The sequence below is a fragment of the Nothoprocta perdicaria genome, unplaced genomic scaffold, assembly GCF_003342845.1.
Source record: "Nothoprocta perdicaria isolate Ctin4 unplaced genomic scaffold, notPer1 scaffold_20, whole genome shotgun sequence".
Lineage (NCBI taxonomy): Eukaryota > Metazoa > Chordata > Aves > Tinamiformes > Tinamidae > Nothoprocta > Nothoprocta perdicaria.
Genome location: NW_020455205.1, coordinates 4,831,288 through 4,852,934, shown reverse-complemented (window position 1 = coordinate 4,852,934; position 21,647 = coordinate 4,831,288). Strand labels below are relative to the sequence as shown.

At 35.4% G+C, this 21,647-nt stretch overlaps 1 protein-coding gene across 3 annotated transcripts in view; it reads right to left on the bottom strand.

Annotated features, from left to right (window-relative positions):
• The window catches only part of FNBP1L (formin binding protein 1 like), a 29,329-nt gene extending 21,949 nt beyond the window's left edge, over positions 1-7,380 (bottom strand). Inside the window, exons 1-2 of one of the 3 annotated variants that reach the window (XM_026037852.1) lie at positions 7,264-7,380; positions 5,925-6,040 (exon numbers count right to left, since the gene is read on the bottom strand). In XM_026037852.1, coding sequence (XP_025893637.1) covers positions 5,925-6,040; positions 7,264-7,290 — 143 coding nt within the window. In that variant the 5' untranslated portion in view covers positions 7,291-7,380. The remainder of the gene's footprint in view (positions 1-5,924; positions 6,041-7,263) is intronic. The other 2 variants (XM_026037851.1, XM_026037850.1) reach the window with 2 other exon arrangements.
• Between the last annotated feature and the right edge of the window lie 14,267 nt (positions 7,381-21,647).

Genomic DNA, 21,647 nt, shown 5'->3' with positions numbered 1-21,647 from the left:
TATGTTAATCACGATGTTATTTATATTCATCAGTCATTACTAAATCCTAGCTGCATTTAGGATCACAGGAGGATGAAGTTTAAAGGTATTGTGTGATCAGGCCATAAAGCTAAAGCAACAACACATATGACAATCTTCAAAGTTATTGAATATGAAATGATCAACAAATGCAGAATTTAGGCAAACTGCACAGAAATGCAAAGAAAAAGCAGGAATGCATATGAATAATAAATGAAGCATAAATGCCTTCTTAAAACAGTGAAGATCACCACAAAAGAATACAGCTGAGAAATTAAATTCTTGAAAAAAATTACTGACTAGAAGTTAGAATGAGAGTAGATCTGAAGATATGAGGAGTAAAGTAGCATTCCAAAGAGAAGTCAGTTGACACTTGGTGTGTGTGTGGAGGTTCATCACCATTTTCATCTAAACTTGTGTGCAATTCCTTGGACCCAAATACAGAACTGGACTAGTCTGCCTACAATACTCCAACCTTACAGCATATCGAAAGCAGCAATCAGAGTGGTTTAACAGGTTTAGATCTTTACAGCCAAGGAATGATGCTAAGGATTCCATGTTCACACTATAGTCATTTCAGAAGGTTTGACTTTGAAGTAGCACTGTCCTGGTTCCATGGGCAAAAAACCCACCACCAAGTGCACCTCCCATAACTCGGTTTCTCTGGAAAGAAGCCCAGCTTGAGTCCCTCTAGATCACTCCCCACGAGTGAGCCGTGGAATAAACAGGAACAAATGAATAGATTCATTTGTAAAGCGCATTCTAGACACAGACTAGAACACTTGTGTAAACACATCCTCATACAACATCTGGAGTGACCCTTCTTCAACTGTAGTTAATTTAGAAGAAGTCCTTGCCCATGACCAGCTGGAGCAGGAGCCCCTTGCTCTGCTCCCCAGACATATCTGCAGAGGTGTCTCTCTAGTGGGGATTTTATGTATGTATGTATACATACGTGTATGTATATACTCGAGAACTTCAAGCAGAGCTTCAAAATTTAAAATAATTAAGTCCTTAGGGGCACTTAACAGTATGACAAGAGTAACTTGGTGAAATAAGTACTTTCAGCGAGAGTTTAACTTTCTGCTGTATTCGAAAGGAGAGAAAACAAAAGCCTGGCAATGGAATACAAACACTTTGTTGCCTAGCCATCAGTACAAATCCTGCTGATGTTAGCAGTGATCAGAAATGACCATCAGCCAGTCAGACCAATTTTCAACCACTCAGAGCAGAAGTCTTTCAAGAAGGCAGTACAGCAATCTCAGACCGTCACCTCCTATGACATTCTCCAAGGACAAATGAACTCAGATACGATGAGTCAATCAGCAACCACAAGGATGTTGCAACAAAATTAAAAACAAATACAGATTCTCCCTTACACTTCTTTTTTTCCTTTTTATTCCTAGGAAATAAAAGCACAAAAATGCAAGTGACAGACCTAAGCAACAGTGACTCTGTAAAAGCAATAAAAGTAATTGCAGGACATCAGAACTGAACTAAATCTAGAGGAGAAATTGTGCTACACTTCCTTTTAAAAGCATAGACTGATGAAACTCCAAGCTTCTCTAGATGCACAATCTAGACTTCAACCACATTCTGTTTTATAGCCATCTGGAAGCAGATTTCATATAGGACTAATCACGTTCAATTTGTGCTGCTCCTTTAATCTTGTCAGCTTCTCTCTTCTGTGTAAGTCAGTCTCAAATGAAGTTGCAGTCATCTGTACAGATTTATAGACATTTGTACCAAAAGTGGGCCAATGAACTCAAAACTATTTTTTATTCAGTGACAACGCAGAAATGGAAGTAACATCAACAATACTGTAGAAGAGGTGTGAAGGTAACTGCTCAAGTATTGTTGTATGTATTTACACTAAACTTTTACAGACTCCACATGATGTTACAAAAAGGTCTGGTAACATACCTTTCTTCACAAATTCTAGAACAATGCAATTAGAGCCGTAAGGCACTTCAAATTTACATGAAAAGTAGTATTTTCAAGAGCGTTTTGATGAATTCACTGATGCCATAAGCATACAGATTGGGTGAAAACAGACAAGGACAATTAAGTACAGCTAGGAACACTACCTTATCAGAAAAGGCTGAGGAGATGAATCTTTAAAAAAAAAAAACAAAACAAAACAACAACAACAAAAAAACTTAATTCAAGTTTACAAAACTGAATATCCTTGGAACAGTTAAGAACTCACATGCTTTGCAAGCAGAAACATTACTTAAAAAAAACTGCCACATCCATCCACATTTGGATAATCTTCAATGGCCTAAATTCTCATCTCCAATCAAAGGAAAAGAGAAACAGAAAACAGAGAAACACAGAAAAACAAATATGGTGACAATTTGTGTTCCCAACCTCACATTTGAGCTTACATAGATACTAAATAACTTTTCTGAGTTTTTGCATATATACCAAAGCATCTAAGCTGTTATATTTTATTGTATATATGCATACATTAATATATTTACAAAAATAAACCACTTAGAAGGATTATTTTTGCAGCAGGAAATACTAAGAACACTAAAACTAGATTTGCTTAGAACACCTAGATATGTCCAGAGATCATGATGTACAATTCTAATAAGAAAACACTTTGTTCAAGAACAAGCCTTATCATTTCCTTTCACTACCGATTAAGAGAATTTGACCAAATACAGAAATCCGACTTCCACAGGAGTTCAGTCTGTAACTATGTGTGTAACTTGTACTACTGCCTAACATCACAGAAAAAGCAACTTCTGAAAAAGTGCCACAATGCTTCAGACAGAACAAGAAGGGAGGCAACCTCCAGAATTACTCTGTGTCAGGAACAGGAAGCAACAAAACAGACCTTTGCCCCTCCCAGGAACAATAACTGTCTGGACACAAACAACATCTGAGAATTCAATTACAAAATTTTGCAAGAGCCCAGTAATTTGGCACATACTGGAACTCCTTTTATTTCCAATTTTTAAAACAACAAGAAATTGAACAGTCACGTAACTAAACTGAACCCTGTGAGTGCACAATGCACACTGCAGCGTATCTGTCCCAATTCAGGCCCCTGTAACTCAGTATATAACCAATAACCTTCATCTTCTTCGGACATCACAATGTGTTACTTGAAACCAAAGCCAAACCAATTTTAAGATTTTTTTTTAAGCATACTGAAAATGAGAATATATTTGCATTTGTGAAAACAATGTGGCAAATGGAGATAATTTAGGCTTCTAAATAATTTTTCTTCTGCATAAACATCCTCAGTTTCTTGAATGATGTCACTTAAGCACTTTTATCAGTATCAACGTCTATCAAAGAGGAGCAAGAAATGACTTGTCACCTAAAAGCACTGGAACTGGACTGTCATTAGCATTTCTGGAATTACTCCACAACCATAAACTACCACAGTAACTTCATACAATAATAACAATAACAACACAAAAAATGCATTCAAATAGCTCTTTATAAGCTTATATGCATCACTTGCTTTCCATCTCCCAGAAGGCTCTGAACAGCTGTTGCATCCAGAAGTCTCATCACTAAGTTATAATAGCACAGAAAGATACTTCATCAAAACGAACATAAAGTGAATATGAATTTCTGCCAGGACATAGACTCTAATTTATGAAATTTTTTTATTAACATTAACTACTTGCACAGTCATCAATACAATAGTCTACAACATTCAGATCTATCAACAATTTTAACAGCAACTTGGTGGCCCACAGAACCCAAGGCAGAAGAAAAAGGCCACCACATCGCCTAGTAGCTTCATCTCTCCTATTCATTCTTTTTCTTGGTCTCCCATCTAAGTACTAACACAGAGCTAGGAGTACCAGGAGGCTGCCACAGACCATAAATGCTTCTACTAATTAAGGACATAGCAAATTTCAGTTCTAGAGCTCATTGTGAAGACATCTTCAACACTGATTGCAAAAGGAAAAGCTACCTATTAGAGATACCAAAAATGCAGCTCACAGGCTGTATGCTGTCAGCGTTGCAATTCACCACAGCCACAGCCCATCCCCAAGACGAGCTCATCTCAGAGCTTCTCAGAAGCGCATTGCAGGATGGCTTAACCTTTCTGGATGTGAAAGCTCCACTTGACCTCAGTTTCCCTCCCTTGCAATTCTTCTCTGCTACACAGTTAACAACAGCGAGCATCCACAGAAGAAATGATGGCTGAAATCAAGGTGCTATCATAAGATAGTTCACTAGGAATACCTATGATATAATAACCAAGTGTTACATCAAGTGGTCTACTGGCAGAAACTCTTTCTTGTGTGCTGTCCAGAGCCTGGTTGGCAGCAAGCAGGAGGTGCACACATGCACTGTACAACACATGCGCAGCAACATCAGTGCCTCCCACAACTGCTGTAACTAACGCACATACACAGCAAGTCCAGTCACCTGACAAAAGGTGTATTCTATCTAATACTTTTGCTGTTGAAAGGTACTTTGAGAAAAATCAGTGTTTTGCCCAAATGCTGCATAGAAAAGACTTCCCATTTTTAATCATATCTAAAAGTAATAATGTGGCTTCTCATCTTGCTAGCTGTGGGAACCTTCAAATATAATTAAGCAAAATGGCACTTGGTCATATTTTTTAAGGAAAAGATCTGGATGTGCAAATATAATAAGTTTCCATTTTTAAATAGAAAACAGAAAACAAAACAACACTAGGATGTGAACTGGTGCTGTGCATGCTTCAAACTTTCCTTTACCTCCTGAAGTTCTTGTAGGCCAGCTTTGGAAAAGTGAGAAGTATTTATTTCATTCCTTTTAAGAAAAAAAAACAATCCTTCAGTAAAGTAGTGTGATATAATCTTACAAAATGGATCAAAAGAAGTTGATAAAGACATCAAGAAGGAAAGCTAAACAAGCAGCCTAGAGAGTATCCACTTCCTCAGCTATAAATTTCACTAAAGTGTTTATGAGAAAGGATTCCTCAGCGCTCTATCTGAGGACAACTTAGCCTGCCAATGATGATGAGGAGGAGAACAGCAAAGGAGAGAAGCTGATATCGGTTTAAGTCTGACACCGGTTTGGTAGCAGCTTCAACTGGGTCCCCGAGGTAATGCAAGAAAGCAGGATTATCGTAAATACAAATTTCTTACGACTCATTTATGCTAAATCATGTTCTCCAAGCACTGTGACTTAAAGTAGAAACTAATCCTATTTCCTTCTGAAGAATGTGTTTCTGTGCCAGTTCACTGCTGCTACTCTCCTTATATGATCCCAAGGAGAAACTCCTATTGGATCTAAAAGATATTTAACTTGGCAGCAACAGAAAGTAAACTGGAGATAAGACAAAGGGCGGCTGGGTTACAAAGTCTCACTCAAATGAACAGGACTGGCTACGGGAAAGGTGCACTTTAAAGGACAGGAAGATCTCCTGCTTTCTGCAGTTCTACTCAGAACTTTAATCAGATTTTGCAAACACAATGTAGCATAGCTACTCAACGTTTCAAACACAATGTAGCACAGCCCTTGCCAGTTCAACATGAGAAATTAATTAGTAGCAGAGACTTGAAATTGGTTGAACACACACAAAAGTAGATTTTGGATAATGTGAGAAGTTTGCTACAAAAAAAGCTGATAGTCAGCAGAAAAACATTAGTAGGGCTTTCTTGTTTTCATCTTAAAATTCCACTGAACGTATCTTTCTTGTTCAAAGATTTGAAGTAGGGAGGAGAGAGGAGAAAACAAGCCAGCAAGCAAATACCCAAAGATAATATTCTTTGCTTTGGAATAATACAGGAAAAAATTGTCTGACATGAAAAGAAGAATTCACTCTGTACATGAAAAATGGTCTTTAACCATGAAATTGCATATTTGCCTATAATATGATGCAGTGCTTTTAAGTAATTGTCATGATTCTTTTAAAGGAAAACAAAAAATGCAACACTTACCTCAGCTGTTTTGCATAGTTTTGTTCAATCTCTATCCTTTCTTTTACAAACTTTGCGTACTTCTCCAAGAAGTCAATGCCCCATTGCGTATGCTTGTCTAGGTTATCAAATTGATCCTTAAAAACAAAATGAAACAAAAATACCGAAAATTAGCTAAGAGTAAAACCATCACCAGAAACAGCTTATGAGCTGTGCTTTGAGGGGATGCTTCCTACTTGGATAGAAGTCGCTCGTGTGTGTGTGTGCGTGTGTGTGTGTGTGTGTATGTATGTATACACACACACACACACCAGTTACGCAACAGAACAGTAAATTGTATGTGCAGGATCTATTGTACGCAGATATACGTCTGTATTTCATGTATAGTCCTTGTCTGACCACTTTCACGACAAAAACAATTGTACCTTTTTCCCCTTAAAAATTCTTTTACTCACAAAAGGATTTTTTCCAAGATAACAAAGATATAATCAAAGATAAAATCAGAGATAACTAAGAAGCTTTGATGCACACCAGATATACAACACACAAGATACATTTGGCACTTTAAAACACAAAACAACTTCACTGGATGCTAACTTGAACACTTAAGAACATCTGCTGAAAGAAAATAATGTAAATTATAACTGTATGACTAACTTGGAACTAGTTTACATTTTAAACCTTTATTAAATAAATCTATATATTCAGTTAATGATCAAGTCTAGAAAGAGACTGAAGAGAGTAAATCTATCCTCAGTCAAGACCACTATGACAAAGCAAATCAAAGTTAAGTCAAAAATAAATCAGCCTTCAAAACAAAGGTTGTAGGATTTTTAATAAATGAAAATATCTACTAAACTGCATTTAGTTTACAAATGCATTTTGTACAAACTAGCAAGTGGAGGATACACAGAATCAAAAGTTGAAAATTCCAAAAGCAAATGGTAATATGGAGGTTAGGGAATTAGGGAGGAATTAACAACAGTACAATGAACAAGCACAATACAAACTAACAACGTTTTTAGTTTAGACAGGAAATGCTCACATTTTTTATGCTAAAAGAGATCTGCCACTGTGAAAAAAAATCCAGGATTTTCAGTTTAAAACATTAACCATAATTTTTCCTTGAAAGTTACCTGGCAGGCCAAAAAATACAAGTGCAACATGAAATACAAAGTTTATACCCTATGTATGCGGGATCCAAATACACTTCACAATGAATACAAGATAAAAATTCAGTCAATGAAGAACTCCCGACCACAGAATCAGCGTAAAGTCAAAGCTTACTTAAATTACTTAAAATATAGTTTGGCGTCAGGAGTTTTGGGAGAGGCTGTGTCTTGCAGATACAGTAACATACCTGAACCTGATATAGTATGGCAACCATCAGTAATAACAACTCAAAGTTTTCCCATGAAGATAAATCAAGGAAAAACAGCGCTGCAGGGCTCAAGACTCAAGAAAAATGTAGAAGAAATGGGAAGACAAAAATATATGTTGCCAATAAAAAAAAAAGCTACTTTTTAAATATATATAAGGAATAAATCAGAATTAAGGTTTCTCTCAGATCTTGTCTGTACAGCATTCTGTACAATGGAAAAACTCCATCTGTTAGTCCGTTGAATCCAGCAGCAGCCAAGTAATATCACCGAAAGCATCCGTCCTGCCCCATCACTAGCCTCTGTATGACTCTCTTCACCATAGAAACAGGAGAGGACAGACAGGAGAGGGTCCAATTACAGGATGTTAATGTGCTTGGGAAACAACAGCCTGTACTGCACACTGTTCTGGCACGCCCAGTTTACACAAATGGGAGATTTCCACTCCAAATTCCTTTTGTCAGATAAAGTCAGATTCCTGTCATTGTTTTCAAAAGAGTTGGTGCTGTTTGTCTACGGAAAGGGGATGGTTATCATCTTGCTTTTAGTGTTGAACAACTGTTGCATATACGCATAGAAATACAGTATTTTCAAGTCTTGCTTTATATATATATATATATATATATTCTGCTAGTTGTTTTTTAATTTGACAGTATTAGCTTGATATCCAAAAGCATTATAAAAAGGTGCTTTTGAAATGGAGACGCCAACAATGCCATTAAAAGAGAAAGTCTTATTTTCTTTCTGCTTGGTAAACACCGCTGTCGCTGTCCTGCTTAGGCTCCTCAGATTTGCTGCTTAGGTTTCACTAACATTATGCAACACCAACTAGTGATGTTTCAGAACATATAGCCAGAGAGGATGGCTTTCCAAGTATTTATTTTCTCAAACAACCATAAAAAAAGACTCTGCTAGTCAAAATTAATTCTCTGCTACCAACATTATGCTAGAATGGAAACAAGTGGGAACAACTTACATGTTACTCTCCTCTCTGCCTTTCACTAAAGTATTTAATCACTGAGTAACTCCTGAAAGTTTTCCTTTCCTCAATTTCTCTTTCTTCATCTGATTAGAGAAGCTGTAGGCTCTGGGCAAAGATAATTTTGTAGGACCTTATACCTTAATCCCTCAAGGAAAGAAAAAAATGTTTCCCTCCCTTGATGAAGAACATGCACGGAATACAAACATAAGCACCTCCACAGAGTGGAACAAAAAGCTCTGCAAGGTACTGCTCAAAAATTCAAATCCATCTAGCTATTCCCACTACTCTGTGGCTCTCTACATGAGTTCTCCATTTCATAGCCTACAATGCAGGAGACAGACTTCAAAGCATATCTATTACCTTGAGAGCAAAGCATTTTCTCAATAACCCTCCAAAACAAATACACACTGTTGTTTGTCCATTAACTCCCAAACTTTAAAAGGCAGCTGAGCAGGCAAGTTTTGTACAAAGCTTAATTAAAATGCATCTGTTACTATTACTATACCACTACTTACTGAGGGTCAGCTAATGGATAGAGACTCTGGTGGAAACTGCCCACTCAAAAGAAGCAACGCAGCCTCTGCATCATAAACAACTCCAACACTTAACAAAGAGTTTCTATTAACTCAGTATAGACTGTTCCATAATGAGAACTACCTCCCTAAATTGGACCTGAAGACTATTTACTGGAAATATAGGTTGAGACTCAGAAAATCTCAGCCACGGGGTTCTAAACTTACTAGCTTGTTGGGATAACAGGAAGCCTTACAGCAATAGGGCCAGAAGCATCAAAACAAGCAGATCAAATCTTCAAAGATAAAAGCATTTCCCTGATTAAATTCAAAATTTCTTCCCCCTCTTTACCAACTGTTTCTTTCCCCCATTGCATAGATCATAGAGAGATGGTCTAGACAGATGAAGACTTGTTTGCTCCCCAGTCTTCACTGACTTTGGAAAACATTTTTACTTGTATTAGAAACTAGAACTATAAGGTAGTGGTACCAAATTCTGCGACAAAGAAAGAAAAGCTTTACTGAATGTTTCTGTTACAAGAAGCTCTAGTTTACTGCGTAAGTATCAAAATATCACAAATATCAAAATATCATAAATATCAAATTCTGCTGATTCTTTTCCATTCCACTGACGATGATCTTCAGACACCTCAGTTTAAGGCCTACTTTTAAGCACATGTGAAGAGATGGAACTGAAGCTTGCATTCACAACACATGCTGTACACTTCATAAATTCCTAGATATCAAGAATTTCATCCAGCTTGTTGCCTATACCCCCCTTTTATATATCAAGCCTATATTTTATCTGCAAGCTTTACTTAAAAAGCTCCATAAGCTACAAATTCCACCACACTATTTTCCATCAATTCATCATCATTTTACTTCCTCTCCTTATTTCAGTCACATTAACTTACCTTTCATTTCTAAGCTGCTATTTTTTTTGGCAGACTGATAAGTTACCTTAAAACAGATTTTCTTCTCTCAAAAAGGCAGTCAAACAACCTCATAAAATTATATCTTCATTAACAAAACAGGCTTAACTTCTCCTTCCATATTCTCCCCATAAAACTGTACTATCTAAAGTATTAATCACAGAATTGTTAAGGTTGGAAGGGACCTCCAGAGACCACCTAGTCAAAGCCCCCTGCACTCACAGGGTCACCTGGAGCATGTGGCACAGGATGTCATCCAAGCAGGTTCTGAGTATCTCCAGAGGAGGAGATTCCACAACCTCTCTTGGCAACCTGTTCAGGTGCTCTGTTACCCTCATTGTCAAGAAATTTTCCTAACTTTTTTTATTTGGTTCCATTTTCCAAACAAGAATTTCTCCAGTTTTGGGTTCACTATACCAAACATTGTCTCTAACATCACAAATATAGTCAAATCAGCCATTTTATGCCACAATTTAGTAATTTCTCACTATTATAGTCAACATTTCTTTATCACAGAAATTCCTGCTCCATTATTATTCACAATGACTCGTTTTTCCCAGCTAGCCTACTGCTCTTATCCTTGAAAGGATGACTTGTATTCTTCATTCTTGGTTGCAGTACCTCACTGCCAGAATATGCCCTATCTGACTGAATCAATCTTACAGAGGCTAACCCTCTACTGCTGCTGTTATTTATTTGTGCAGTCAATATTGCCTGCAAAAGCCACCAATAACTTGATTACATATTTGATTAGGAAAAAAAACACTGATTTTACACAGAAATCTAACAATATAGCAATTCCCAATTTACATTTCTGTTAACTAGCTTTTAAGTATCGGCTATAGCAACTTAAAAAAAAAAGAAACAAAACATCCTATCTTAACCATTTCTTATATTAGCTAAACCTGCAACGTTTCAAATACGTTATCTAACAAAACATTTTATTCAAAATATGACAAGTGGCACTAATTTTGTTACTACCATTCGGTTCTCTTTTTACTGAACAGGATATCAATATTTCCACAATTTTATCTGACCAATTAGTTTGCAACTACCCAAGTGACCTTATTTGCCCCCTGAAACACTGGCATGAAATTCATTTTTTCCCCCCTGTCCTTTGTCCTCTGGGCTGCCCAGCTTGCCAGCTCAGTAAGCGGGATATTAAAAGCTGAACTTTGCATCTTGCTCTCCAAATTCCTAACGCCACACAGTTCAGTGTAAGAGATATTGGCTTCCACACCCTAATGGCACCTGTGGAAGAACGGTCTTATAAGAAATTATGATAGGTCTTGTTTACTCAATCCAAGCCTGAAAGGGTTTCGTAAATGAATCTGATTTATGCATAAATTTAAATGTAGGTTAAATAACATCCTTACTCCGTTCATATGCTATACTCAAGTAGAAAAACAGAAATTCTAAGTTATAAGACATTACAAAACTACTATTTCATGTATTAGCTTATGATTGTATTAAACTTTGCCAGAAATATCTGGTTTTTTTTTTTTAATTAAGAGTCCTTTTTTTTTTTTTTTTTTTTTTTTTTTTTAAGAGCAATGCCACTTAAGGTCACAATTAAACATATTTTAGGTAAAATATGATGACTCAAGCTCTTTTTTAACTTGCAGTTTATGTGCAACGAACAGCTTACTGTGCTACTTTTACAGATTTTAAAATTGAAATCATGACTGGACACAAACATATTAATGACAAGTTACCTTTCCCAATTCTCACCGTAACAATATACTATATTTTCATTAGAATATTTTTCACTACTTACTTACAAGAAGACGCTTCAATTTTCCTATCTTTGAAACTTCTTCCATGTCTAAGCTTTTTCTTCTCCTCGGTCTCTACCTATAGACATTCTTGTTTCCTTCTCTAATCCCACATAATAGCTCTTCTATTCGACTGTCTGAACTGATTATCACTTTCCTCTCTTCCTGCCTTCTTGCTCTTATAATTACACATTTGGTCTTCTGGTCTTGCTTTTTTTTCTTGCAACTGCAGTCTGCTACTCCTTAAGAGACAGACAAGAGCTGCTTCCAGCTAAACAGTAGTTTATTTTTTAAAACATCCTGTTAGTTTTAAATGGAAAAAACCACAAAGAGTTGTTTCTCTAAAGAGAACAAACCAGAGATAGAGACTGGCTTTTCTGCTTTGTAAGAGTTCTGGACTGTAGCTTCCAAACAGATTAACCTGCAAATTATACCTCATTCCTCTCCAAAAACTATATATTAAAGTTTAAAGAAGATATGTAGCTGTGAACAAGTTTAGAGATTAAAAAAAATTCATAGACAAGATTAACAATGATAAAGAACAGAATAGCAATAGCCAATGCCACAGCTACTCCAGAAAGAAAATAGAAACAGATGAACAAAAGCTACATGCATATAGGCATAAACTTTTTATTCTAATACAAAATTACAACATCATCTACTGTTTAGCTTAATATAGACTACACAGGAGTAAAGAAAACACAACAGTTTTTTTTGGGTACAAAAGAATTCCTAAAAAACTTAAAAAACAAAAAGAAACAGAGAGAGAATGAGCTGAAGCACCTCAAATGTGGAATACACAAAAGGAAAACAATGACCACGAAAAATTACTTTCCTTTAAGGCATTAGAAAAGGAAATAGTTCATACTGAGGACAAAGTACATAAAATGCATGTGTCCATTGGACTTTAGGATATATTCTCAGAAAGTAATACCAATGCTAACTTCATTTTTAAAAATCAATTTTGATGATTATAGAATTGTCAGCGTGAAACTGCGTGCTAATACCTTAAAGCAGTCATAAATTGATAAGAGACCTTCTTACCCCATTGGAAACTTTCTATGGAAAAATTGGGTCTAGCATGAAGGGCTATCTTTTTTAACAGCAAACAACTTAACAGGTGTAACAGACACATCTACTTTCCCGGGAGAGAAACATATCATGGAGAGAAGAGAGGCAGAAAAACACACATTGTGGTTGCTTTTGGAATGAGAATGAGAAATTTAATTTTGAAACAGTAGTTCACCACGTACTTCTGCTTTGAGCTTAATTCTCATATAAACAGATACTAGATAGTTTTCAAACAGTGCTGGCCAAGAAAATAGCTGTTCACAAATCAAATAAATACGCTTTTACCCATTATTGGATTAAAACAGTTATCACTAACAGAGATAGCACTATATGTGCCTTGTAGAGAGGACAGAACTAGGTCCATTTCCCTAAAGACTGAGGAATTGCACCATCACTGAGCATGAATACAGGCCTTTTGTGAGTCCCTGGAGTGCTGCTGAACAGAAGGATAAGCAAGTTTTAATCCTAATTATGTCACCTGCAAAAGGAGCCAACTATAAATGAGTTAAATCATTTGATACATCTCAGTAAAACTATATTATTGTTTGTACAATGTTTAGAGATGGTTTTGCTCATTGTAAGAGATAATGCCCCTGAGAAAATCTTGTCTTTACAGAAGGACTGCTAAAACAATGAAGCAGGAGAACACTGAATTTGCTACAAGATCAATATCCACGCTAGGTGTCACATGAAGCAAGGCTTCTATAGAAAAACAGCATATTACTGTAGATGAAAGTGAACCTCCAGAAAATCTGCAAGAAAAATGTCTTCCTTTGAAAATATTGCTGCAAAACTTTTATTTAAAAAAAGTGTAAAACATTATTTTGTTCTTCAGCTGGAAAAGATTATTACTACATGATTTGCAGTGTTTTACATTATTACTATATGGATTACAAATGTTCACAATTTACAAGGTGAACATTTTTGCATACAACTAAGTAATCCAGTGGTAAAACTATTCAAAAAATACAACTAAAAATGTTGAAATGCTTCTTTACAAAAATTTTAAACATTTCCAGAATGTTAATAAAAAGGTATCCACACAAGGAGGCTGTGCGATCAAGGAGCCCTGACACTTTACAGTTCTTGCACATTTGACTTTGCAATCTATTTTTGCAATCTAAAGGATCTATTTTCTAAAAACATGTAGAGATCTTATCCACTGCTAACTTCTTCAGAGAAGGGTTAACTGTGAAGTTCCTACTGTGGCCTATTTGGCACAGTATCCAACGAGCAGAGTGTGCACTGCTTTTTTTCCCCCCTCTCCATTAATTAAAGGAGTAAACTTAAAACAGTGTCCTCAAGAAAGGGAGGAAGTAATACAGATGATATAGATCCTACAAAGCACAGATGATACAAAGGCAAAGGGTTTTCAAAGAGGAGGAGACAGTAATTACCTTGGAGGTAAAATGATACAGAAGAGACAAGAGGAGCAAGGTAAAGAATCTGCAAAGGGGTCATTACTGTGGAATGTCTAGAAGCCCTAAATAACAAATTCAGAAGAGAACAAGCTCCACCAGCTTTGCTGCTCATTCTGTGGCTACAAATCTGTACCCAGCACTCTGCAGGACACAGTCATTAGATTTCAAGTTTCGGGCCTCCATTCCTTACACGCACATACAGAACTTCTCACAGGCTGTATCACAATTTGCCCAACTGCACTACCAAGAAATCCAGCTTACATTTTAGAATATTTTTAAATTAGTTTATTAAAATAGTTTAAAATAATTAATTTGCAGACCAATTATAAGGTTAAATTGTTAAAACTGTTTTGGCACTTCTTTAAATCACGAACAACACATCAATGCCTTCTTGGACAATAAATCAGGTAATAATTTTATAAAAAAAATTTTGAATTATCCTAGCAATCATGTTTACCACAAAAAGTATTAACAAGCAGTATGAGTTAAAAACAGGTACTTTCAGCTAGCTGGGGCAGAGGGGCCAGTGAAAAGGGGAGCGTATGGGGAAGAGAAAATCAACTTTCCTGTCATCCAAACTTTATTTACTTGCCAGGTGCATATGAGTCAGGGATAATCCTGGAACTACTATCTTTATCCGATGTAAAAAAACCTGAAGTGTTTAACCAAGTGTTCACCAATCCCACTCAGAAGAGCCATTTTTGTGTGTTTCTCATTTAAAGATAAATACTTAACCTGCATCTCAGTGGATAAGTAGACAAAAATCAGTTGTTTGATCTGCGTTGTATCATATTGTCTATTTTTCTGACAGTTAGGACAAACCTCATACAAAAATAACTACACAGAATCCTACTACTATCGACAGCAGAACTGCCTTCACAGTTCCAACAGGTATAGAGTAAGTGTATCCCTTATAGCCCTAACTTTCCTTCCTGATCTCTAGTAAAGGTACGTTTTCTTAGGAATATTAAGCCCAAGTGAGTAATTTTTTAAGCAAAGCAACTTTCAAGGTGCTTTCTAGAGAGCAATTTGAATGAAATCTATAGCACAGGAATAAAACAAACACATTCTGCTTCTAACTTTAATATTTTAAATGACCATGCAGTACAATAAAGCATTTTAGAGTACTTTCCACACCCAATGCAATTAAAATAGTCAGTAAACAAGCAGAACTTGCTACCAAAACAACAAATATCGGATCTTAAGATAAACACAAATTCTATAAACAGATGCACAAAGAATATTCTTACTGAACACAGTTCTCCCAACTTGTTTCAATTATTCCCAGAGTTGTCAGCACACTTGCATTGTAATATACTGAACTGAACTGGAATATAAGGTATTTCCTAGTATTATTATTAAATCTAATCAGATAGATTTAAGATAAATAGGCACATATCTTACCTTTTGTATTCAAGACTGTACTATAAAGTCTGTCAACAAGCATTTCTACTTCTAAATAACTTGATGGAGTAGGACATCCATATGAAAGTTATTCTGATCAGCTCCTCAATTTTATTGAGCTGAATCATCTGTCTTCTATTAACGACAGACAGGCTGAAAACTATAACAGAATGAATCCCTGTGGATCCAGTTCTGAGCACGCTCACTTTCCCTTAACCAGGAGTAGATACTGCTGAACACCTCAGAAGACCCTAGATCCCAGAAGACTGGTTAGATAAACAGCTATGAGAACTGGAAGGCCACTGCTAACTCACCCCCATATGCTCTGCTCTTGTCATCTAATTTAGATACTGAAGTTGCGTATCAATAATGCATATGAAGATGCAAAAGTTGTGTGCAAACTTCAGGACACCCCAAAAACTGTACTTCTAACGTGTCATAACTACACTAGCCGCTCTCTCTCCAAAAGCCCAAATTCAAAATAGCTTAGTTTCATATCATTTCCATAATCCAGAGCAGCAGCTGCACCAGTATTAAAAAGGCAGTGGGCTCTACAAACATACTCCACATCAGAGTTTAATACTGAAATCACGCAACTCTTTGGCAAAATCAGTACAAATATTTCTGGAGCAATCGCATGGTAAATAATACTGACTTTTAGGGCAGAATGATGTGGCCACCAGACTGCATTCATTTCTTTAAGATTGAGAGCCAGTCAAGCAGCCAGCCTACAAATTAAAACATACTTCAACAGCAGTGTACTCTCTCTGCTGTTATTTCACTCCTCTTTAATAGAAATTCAAAGATATTCATATGTACTACAGTGGAGTTCAGAAAGCAGAATTCATTCAAGTATCAAATCTAAATACAGTATCTGTGACAGAATGTGTTTGACATTTCTTCCTCTCTCCCAACTCACTCAGGATCAGTTTCCAATCTCATTCTAAACTAATTTTTCCCATCCACCTACTACTTCCCTTGCAATTCCTCCTTTAAGCCTCTTTTGCACAATTTACTCCAATGATAAGATGTTACTGTTTTCTCTGATAAATTCTTCTCTGCCATAACCAAGGAAGACTTTAGGAAAGCAAAGCAACATTTTAAGTACTACTTTAAATCTCTATGCAAACTTGCAACACTCCAATGAAAGCAACTTGTTCCATTAACAACGACAGAAAAACATGCTACTGAGGTAAACAATTAATAGCTCTCTTCCCTAAAGACTTTTCCATATTACTGAATTTGGCAAAGATGGCAAAATAAAGGCCAAAACAAGAAGACCGTGTTCAACAATATACTGGACCTATAGTTCAGAATGTAACTGCAAACAAATCCTCACTGCAAGCATTACCTCACTACAAATCCTTTTAAAACGCATATTCTACTTAGTTCAGTTCTAGCTAAAGACTCACATAAAATTCTCACTCTACATATTCATCTATATGTAAAAGAAAGTGGAACAGTTTATATATTTTTTAAACCTAAAAATATGGTGTCATCTACTTACATCACACATTTTTCATGTCCTATATAGCTATTCTTGGAAGCAAACTAATTGCATTCTTTGTGTGTTTAGTATCTACTCATTTCACAAAGCACTCAGTGAATTAAAACAGCAAAATATTAAACAGGAATCTCAGTAAAACTCAGTAAATAATCCACACTTCAGGCATTGTCACGAAACAGTAATCTCTGAGGGAAAATCTTCAAATATAAGTCATCAGTTGCCACATATTAATATCTAACAATCACACTTTTAATATATATTAAAATATGTATCATTCACACCTTGATATTTAATGAATAAAATAATGAATAAAAGAAAATAATGAATTCTGCAATAAGACTTTGTGAAATTAACTATTGAAAATTCACATATAAATTTACTGCAACTTATCGACAAATTTGAAGCTGTATTATATTGAAAAAGAGAATGCAACAATTTAAGAAAAAAATAGAAAGAAATAACACTATGAAAAGCCATGCTGTTCTCCTAACGGAATAAATGGTACAAGTCATGAAAGTACTACCGATAACATCCAAACAACCATCAGATTCAACTGCAGATATAGGAACATGATCCTCTTCCTACAAATTAACAAGAGTCAGCAAAAAATAAGCCCTCTTTTCCAATGACATAATGAAGAAAAAGTCTTGAAAGCCACAGGCTTTAGGTTTGACTTACAGTCCGATTATATTTGCATGATAAAAGTTTAAAATGCTAAGCACAGAGTCCTACAAAAACTCTATGAGAACTGTAAGAATCACTTTTATATATGGTCTTTGTTAGAAATTCACTGCTCTCAGGTTCCTGGCACTCAATGAAGAAAAACAAAAAGCAGTACTCTCAATTGGTCAGTATATATTTAGAGAAACAGCTCTCCTTTCAGAGTTAAAACTAAAGACTGAAACCTGTCTTTGAAACACTGATAATTCATTATATACTCAATACTCGAGCACGAATGAGAACCAGGCTTGGAAAACATAACGCCTCGAACTCACAACCTCTATTCTTGAGTCTCAATCAGACCATCACACCTACAGCTACAGGAATAAATATTTGAGTATCACATCACAGAGAATTAAGATAGTGCTCAGAATTACTTGGCTTGTCTTGCGCTGTGAAGTGGAATTTACACTCAACATTCCCCTCACATTATCTCTGATGTACAAAAACCCCAGATATTCAGATTTTCCTGATAAGCTACTATTTCTCTTAAAAAAAAAAAAAAAAAAAAAAAAAAAAAAAAAAAAAAAAAAAAAAAACACCCAAGCAGGAATTCCAGTCTACTGCTTCTTTTCCCCAGTTATATTTTAAACATGTTGGAGAACTGTTTAAAGGAAGGTCTCGATTTTCTTCCTCCTTTCCTCCAAGCATATTTGTGACATCATCTGGAGCACAGTGCATGGATCTCAGGAGCATCACGATCTATCTGCTGTTTAACTAATTCACCAGACAGCAAGAGAACATAACTATTAGGATAAATTCCACTTTTTATTAATAAGGTTCATTACTTTCAAAGGATTCAGAAAATTGTCACCATAAGTAAATCCAACCTATAACTAACCTATAACCACACTCTACTAAATGTCTGCTTCTAACAGTCAAAGCTCAGAAAGAGTAATTTCTAACCCATAAGAGTCAACTAAAATAACAAGTTATCACTAATTTTTGCAGATTAACATAACCAAATTCATCAACTACCATGTAAAGGTATAGCCAAGAAGCTTAGATGTAAAGTTGTGACCCAGAATTCTACCACAGAAGCACATTCTGGGGGCCAAGCAGCGGGAAGAAATAAAGATGTTTTTAGATATTTCCATAAGATAACTTAGAAGAACGCATTATTATTGCAAGATTATCTTCAGATTTCATTAACTTTTCCTCCCTTAAAAAACAGGCTCTGGAAGGCTCCTTGTGCACAATACAACCTCAGGCACATTAATAAGTTGCAACAACTCTGCAAGACTTTTTTTTCGTAGTTGGTATAATTAAATACATAGGCAAGTATTTCTATCATCAGGACCTAAATAAAAAATAGATCTAAAGGGGGAAGTGAATTCCTAAAAGCACTTGACTCTCCATAACCACATTTTTGTTATCAGTCCTCATTAATGGGCCTTCATTGTTTTCAGTTTAATGATCACTAATTTAATTTTTAGTGAAAAGTTAAGGGAAGTAATGATTCGTTAAAATCTGGATAAAAAGCATCGTCTTTCTTTCAGCCACTACATTTTATTATTTCATATCCTTTATGAATAGTGTCCCAATCTCCAAATTTCATTTCATTTGAGCATTTCATCTCTTCCCTGAATCTCAAGTTCATGCTCTGTCCTAAAACTTGTTAACAATTTCCGCACAGAGTTATCTCTACTTGTCTCTGCATCCTTTTCCATCACATCAAACATTAGTTTCCTGACCTCAGTTCCAAGGACTTTCCTGACTGATTCCAGCTATTACCTCATTATACCAAAGCATTAACACTTGCTTTTCGTAAGACTCCAACACTTCTTTCAGTACATATCCTCTGCTTCAAATTCAAATCAAGCAACGGATATCATTTCACTGCACAACTCTGAAAAAGAATATTGTTTACTTAACACAGAACTACCAAAAAAAAGTAATACTTTTTGCACAGTGATTTGCACAGTACCTGCCTTCTAAACAAGTTCTTAACGAGCATAAGCATTATATGAGCTATTATGATAAAATAGTAGATCTTCCCTATTCAATAGCTATTTGATCTAATGCTGTAAACAAAATTATTTTGATATGTATTGATATGATGAAATTTTCTATACAAAAGTCATCTAGGTATGCTTCACAATAAAGAATTTCAAATGGTTCTTTCCAGTAGACAATCTGATCAAGGAGAATTAGGTAGAAGTCTTAGAATGTGCTTTTTGGTTTAGTTTGTTTAAAAACATTATATTGCTTTGTATTTGCATGTTAAAAAAATCTTAAGGTATTCTGCAAATGAAGGTATCATTACAATCTTAGGTTGATGCAAAGAAGACGTAAAAATGAACACAACTGTGCATAAATACATAATCTATAGTGCCAGGAGGCAGTTTCAGCTGCTGAATGTCTTTCTTACTTTAAGTCGTAGAGTTCTAATTACAGGAGGAAAAAAAAAAAAAAAAAAAAAAAAGAATTGCTGGATCTTGCATACAAATTTCAAAATTATTAACATATAAAAACAGGCACACTCAAAATGAAGCTCTTTCTTATTCTTGACGCGCAGTATGAAGTGCAATACTGTTACCACTATCCCCTCAGACCAGAACTTGTAGAAAGAAAAGGGAAAAAAAACTATTGCAGATAATTCCATAAACATAAAGTCAGTGTACAGGGTCAGCATTTTAATGAAAACCTTCTGGGTTTCATTATTATAATATTCTTTTTTTTTTTTTTTTCCCTCTTCCCATCCAGCTGAAACACTGTCATGTATCAGAGGCTAAATTTATAAACTTTCTGCCAAGAGAGCACTGGGACTGGGGTACGTAAACTCACTGGGGGCAAAATGAAGCAAGCTGATTGGAATTTCAGCTTTCACTGAACAATTTGTTCACCAACTCAAGGAAAAAGCTGTAGATATCTGGACTTTGGGGAATTCTTTTTCTACCAAAAACAAAAAAAAGCAAGTTACTGAAAAAGTATCTGTGAGTGCTATTAACAATAAAAACCTATTCAGCAGTGTGTTAAAAATTTCCTGTCTAAAAAAATAACTACTTTATTCAATTGCTGTCTTCACCAAGTATGCTAAAAGGCAGTTCTGCTAATATAAGGAAGGAGAATTTTAATTACTAAATTAACAGTATCACTTAAATTAAAATAGGATAAAAATAAATTTAAATAAACAAGTGAATCTTTAAATATTTTTCCATGTCACTACTGCTTTTTTCACTATCTTGATATCAGCAGTGACAACTCTACATAAATAGTAATACACAAACCTACTGTTTTCAAGCATTTGCTGTCAAAAGTCCTTATATATATGTGTATATAGAGAGAGACACTCTTCCCTAAGTGAAACCTAAACACATTGACAACAGACTTTTCTCTTGCCATGCTTTTTTCACTCCACAGTTCTGACGGTAAAATTCAAGTTCTAAAGAATCATGTTCCAGACATTATTTTGATGGGTGTGTGCTTTAAAGAAGCTCTTTGCTTGTTTGAGATTGGGTCATCTAAAGGAACCAACTGCTATTCTTACTCAGAAAAATCAAGCTGCAAACTGGAAGATGTAGACTTCTGATACAGTCATCTTTCAATATTTTTCATTATGAATAATACTCTAAGCAAATCCATAAGAAGCAGCCACCTTTACAGTGTACAGAAAGATTAGAAAAATTCTACGTATATTTACGCAAACTTCCTTGAAAAGCATTTATATTTTCAAAACAATATGCAAATGAGTCCATAAATAAAAACTAAAAAAAAAGAAAATAAGATGCCATTCCATTAGATGTCATTAAGTGAGGTTTTCAAAACAAAGAATACCTAAACAGGTACTCAAAGGAACACACTTGTCTACATCCTCAATGCTCAATATTATGCTCAATATTAAAAACAAACTGACAAAAAAAACGTCTCAAGACAATGACTCACTCCTTCCTGGAAAACATTAAAAAGGTCAGATGTTTATGAACTAGACAATTGCTGGAAAAAATACAGATAAATATTGTTCCTAACTAAGACTTGATATAATTGTTTTCATTCCTGAGCCAGAAGTAACTACACATGTAATAATCAACTACTCGATCC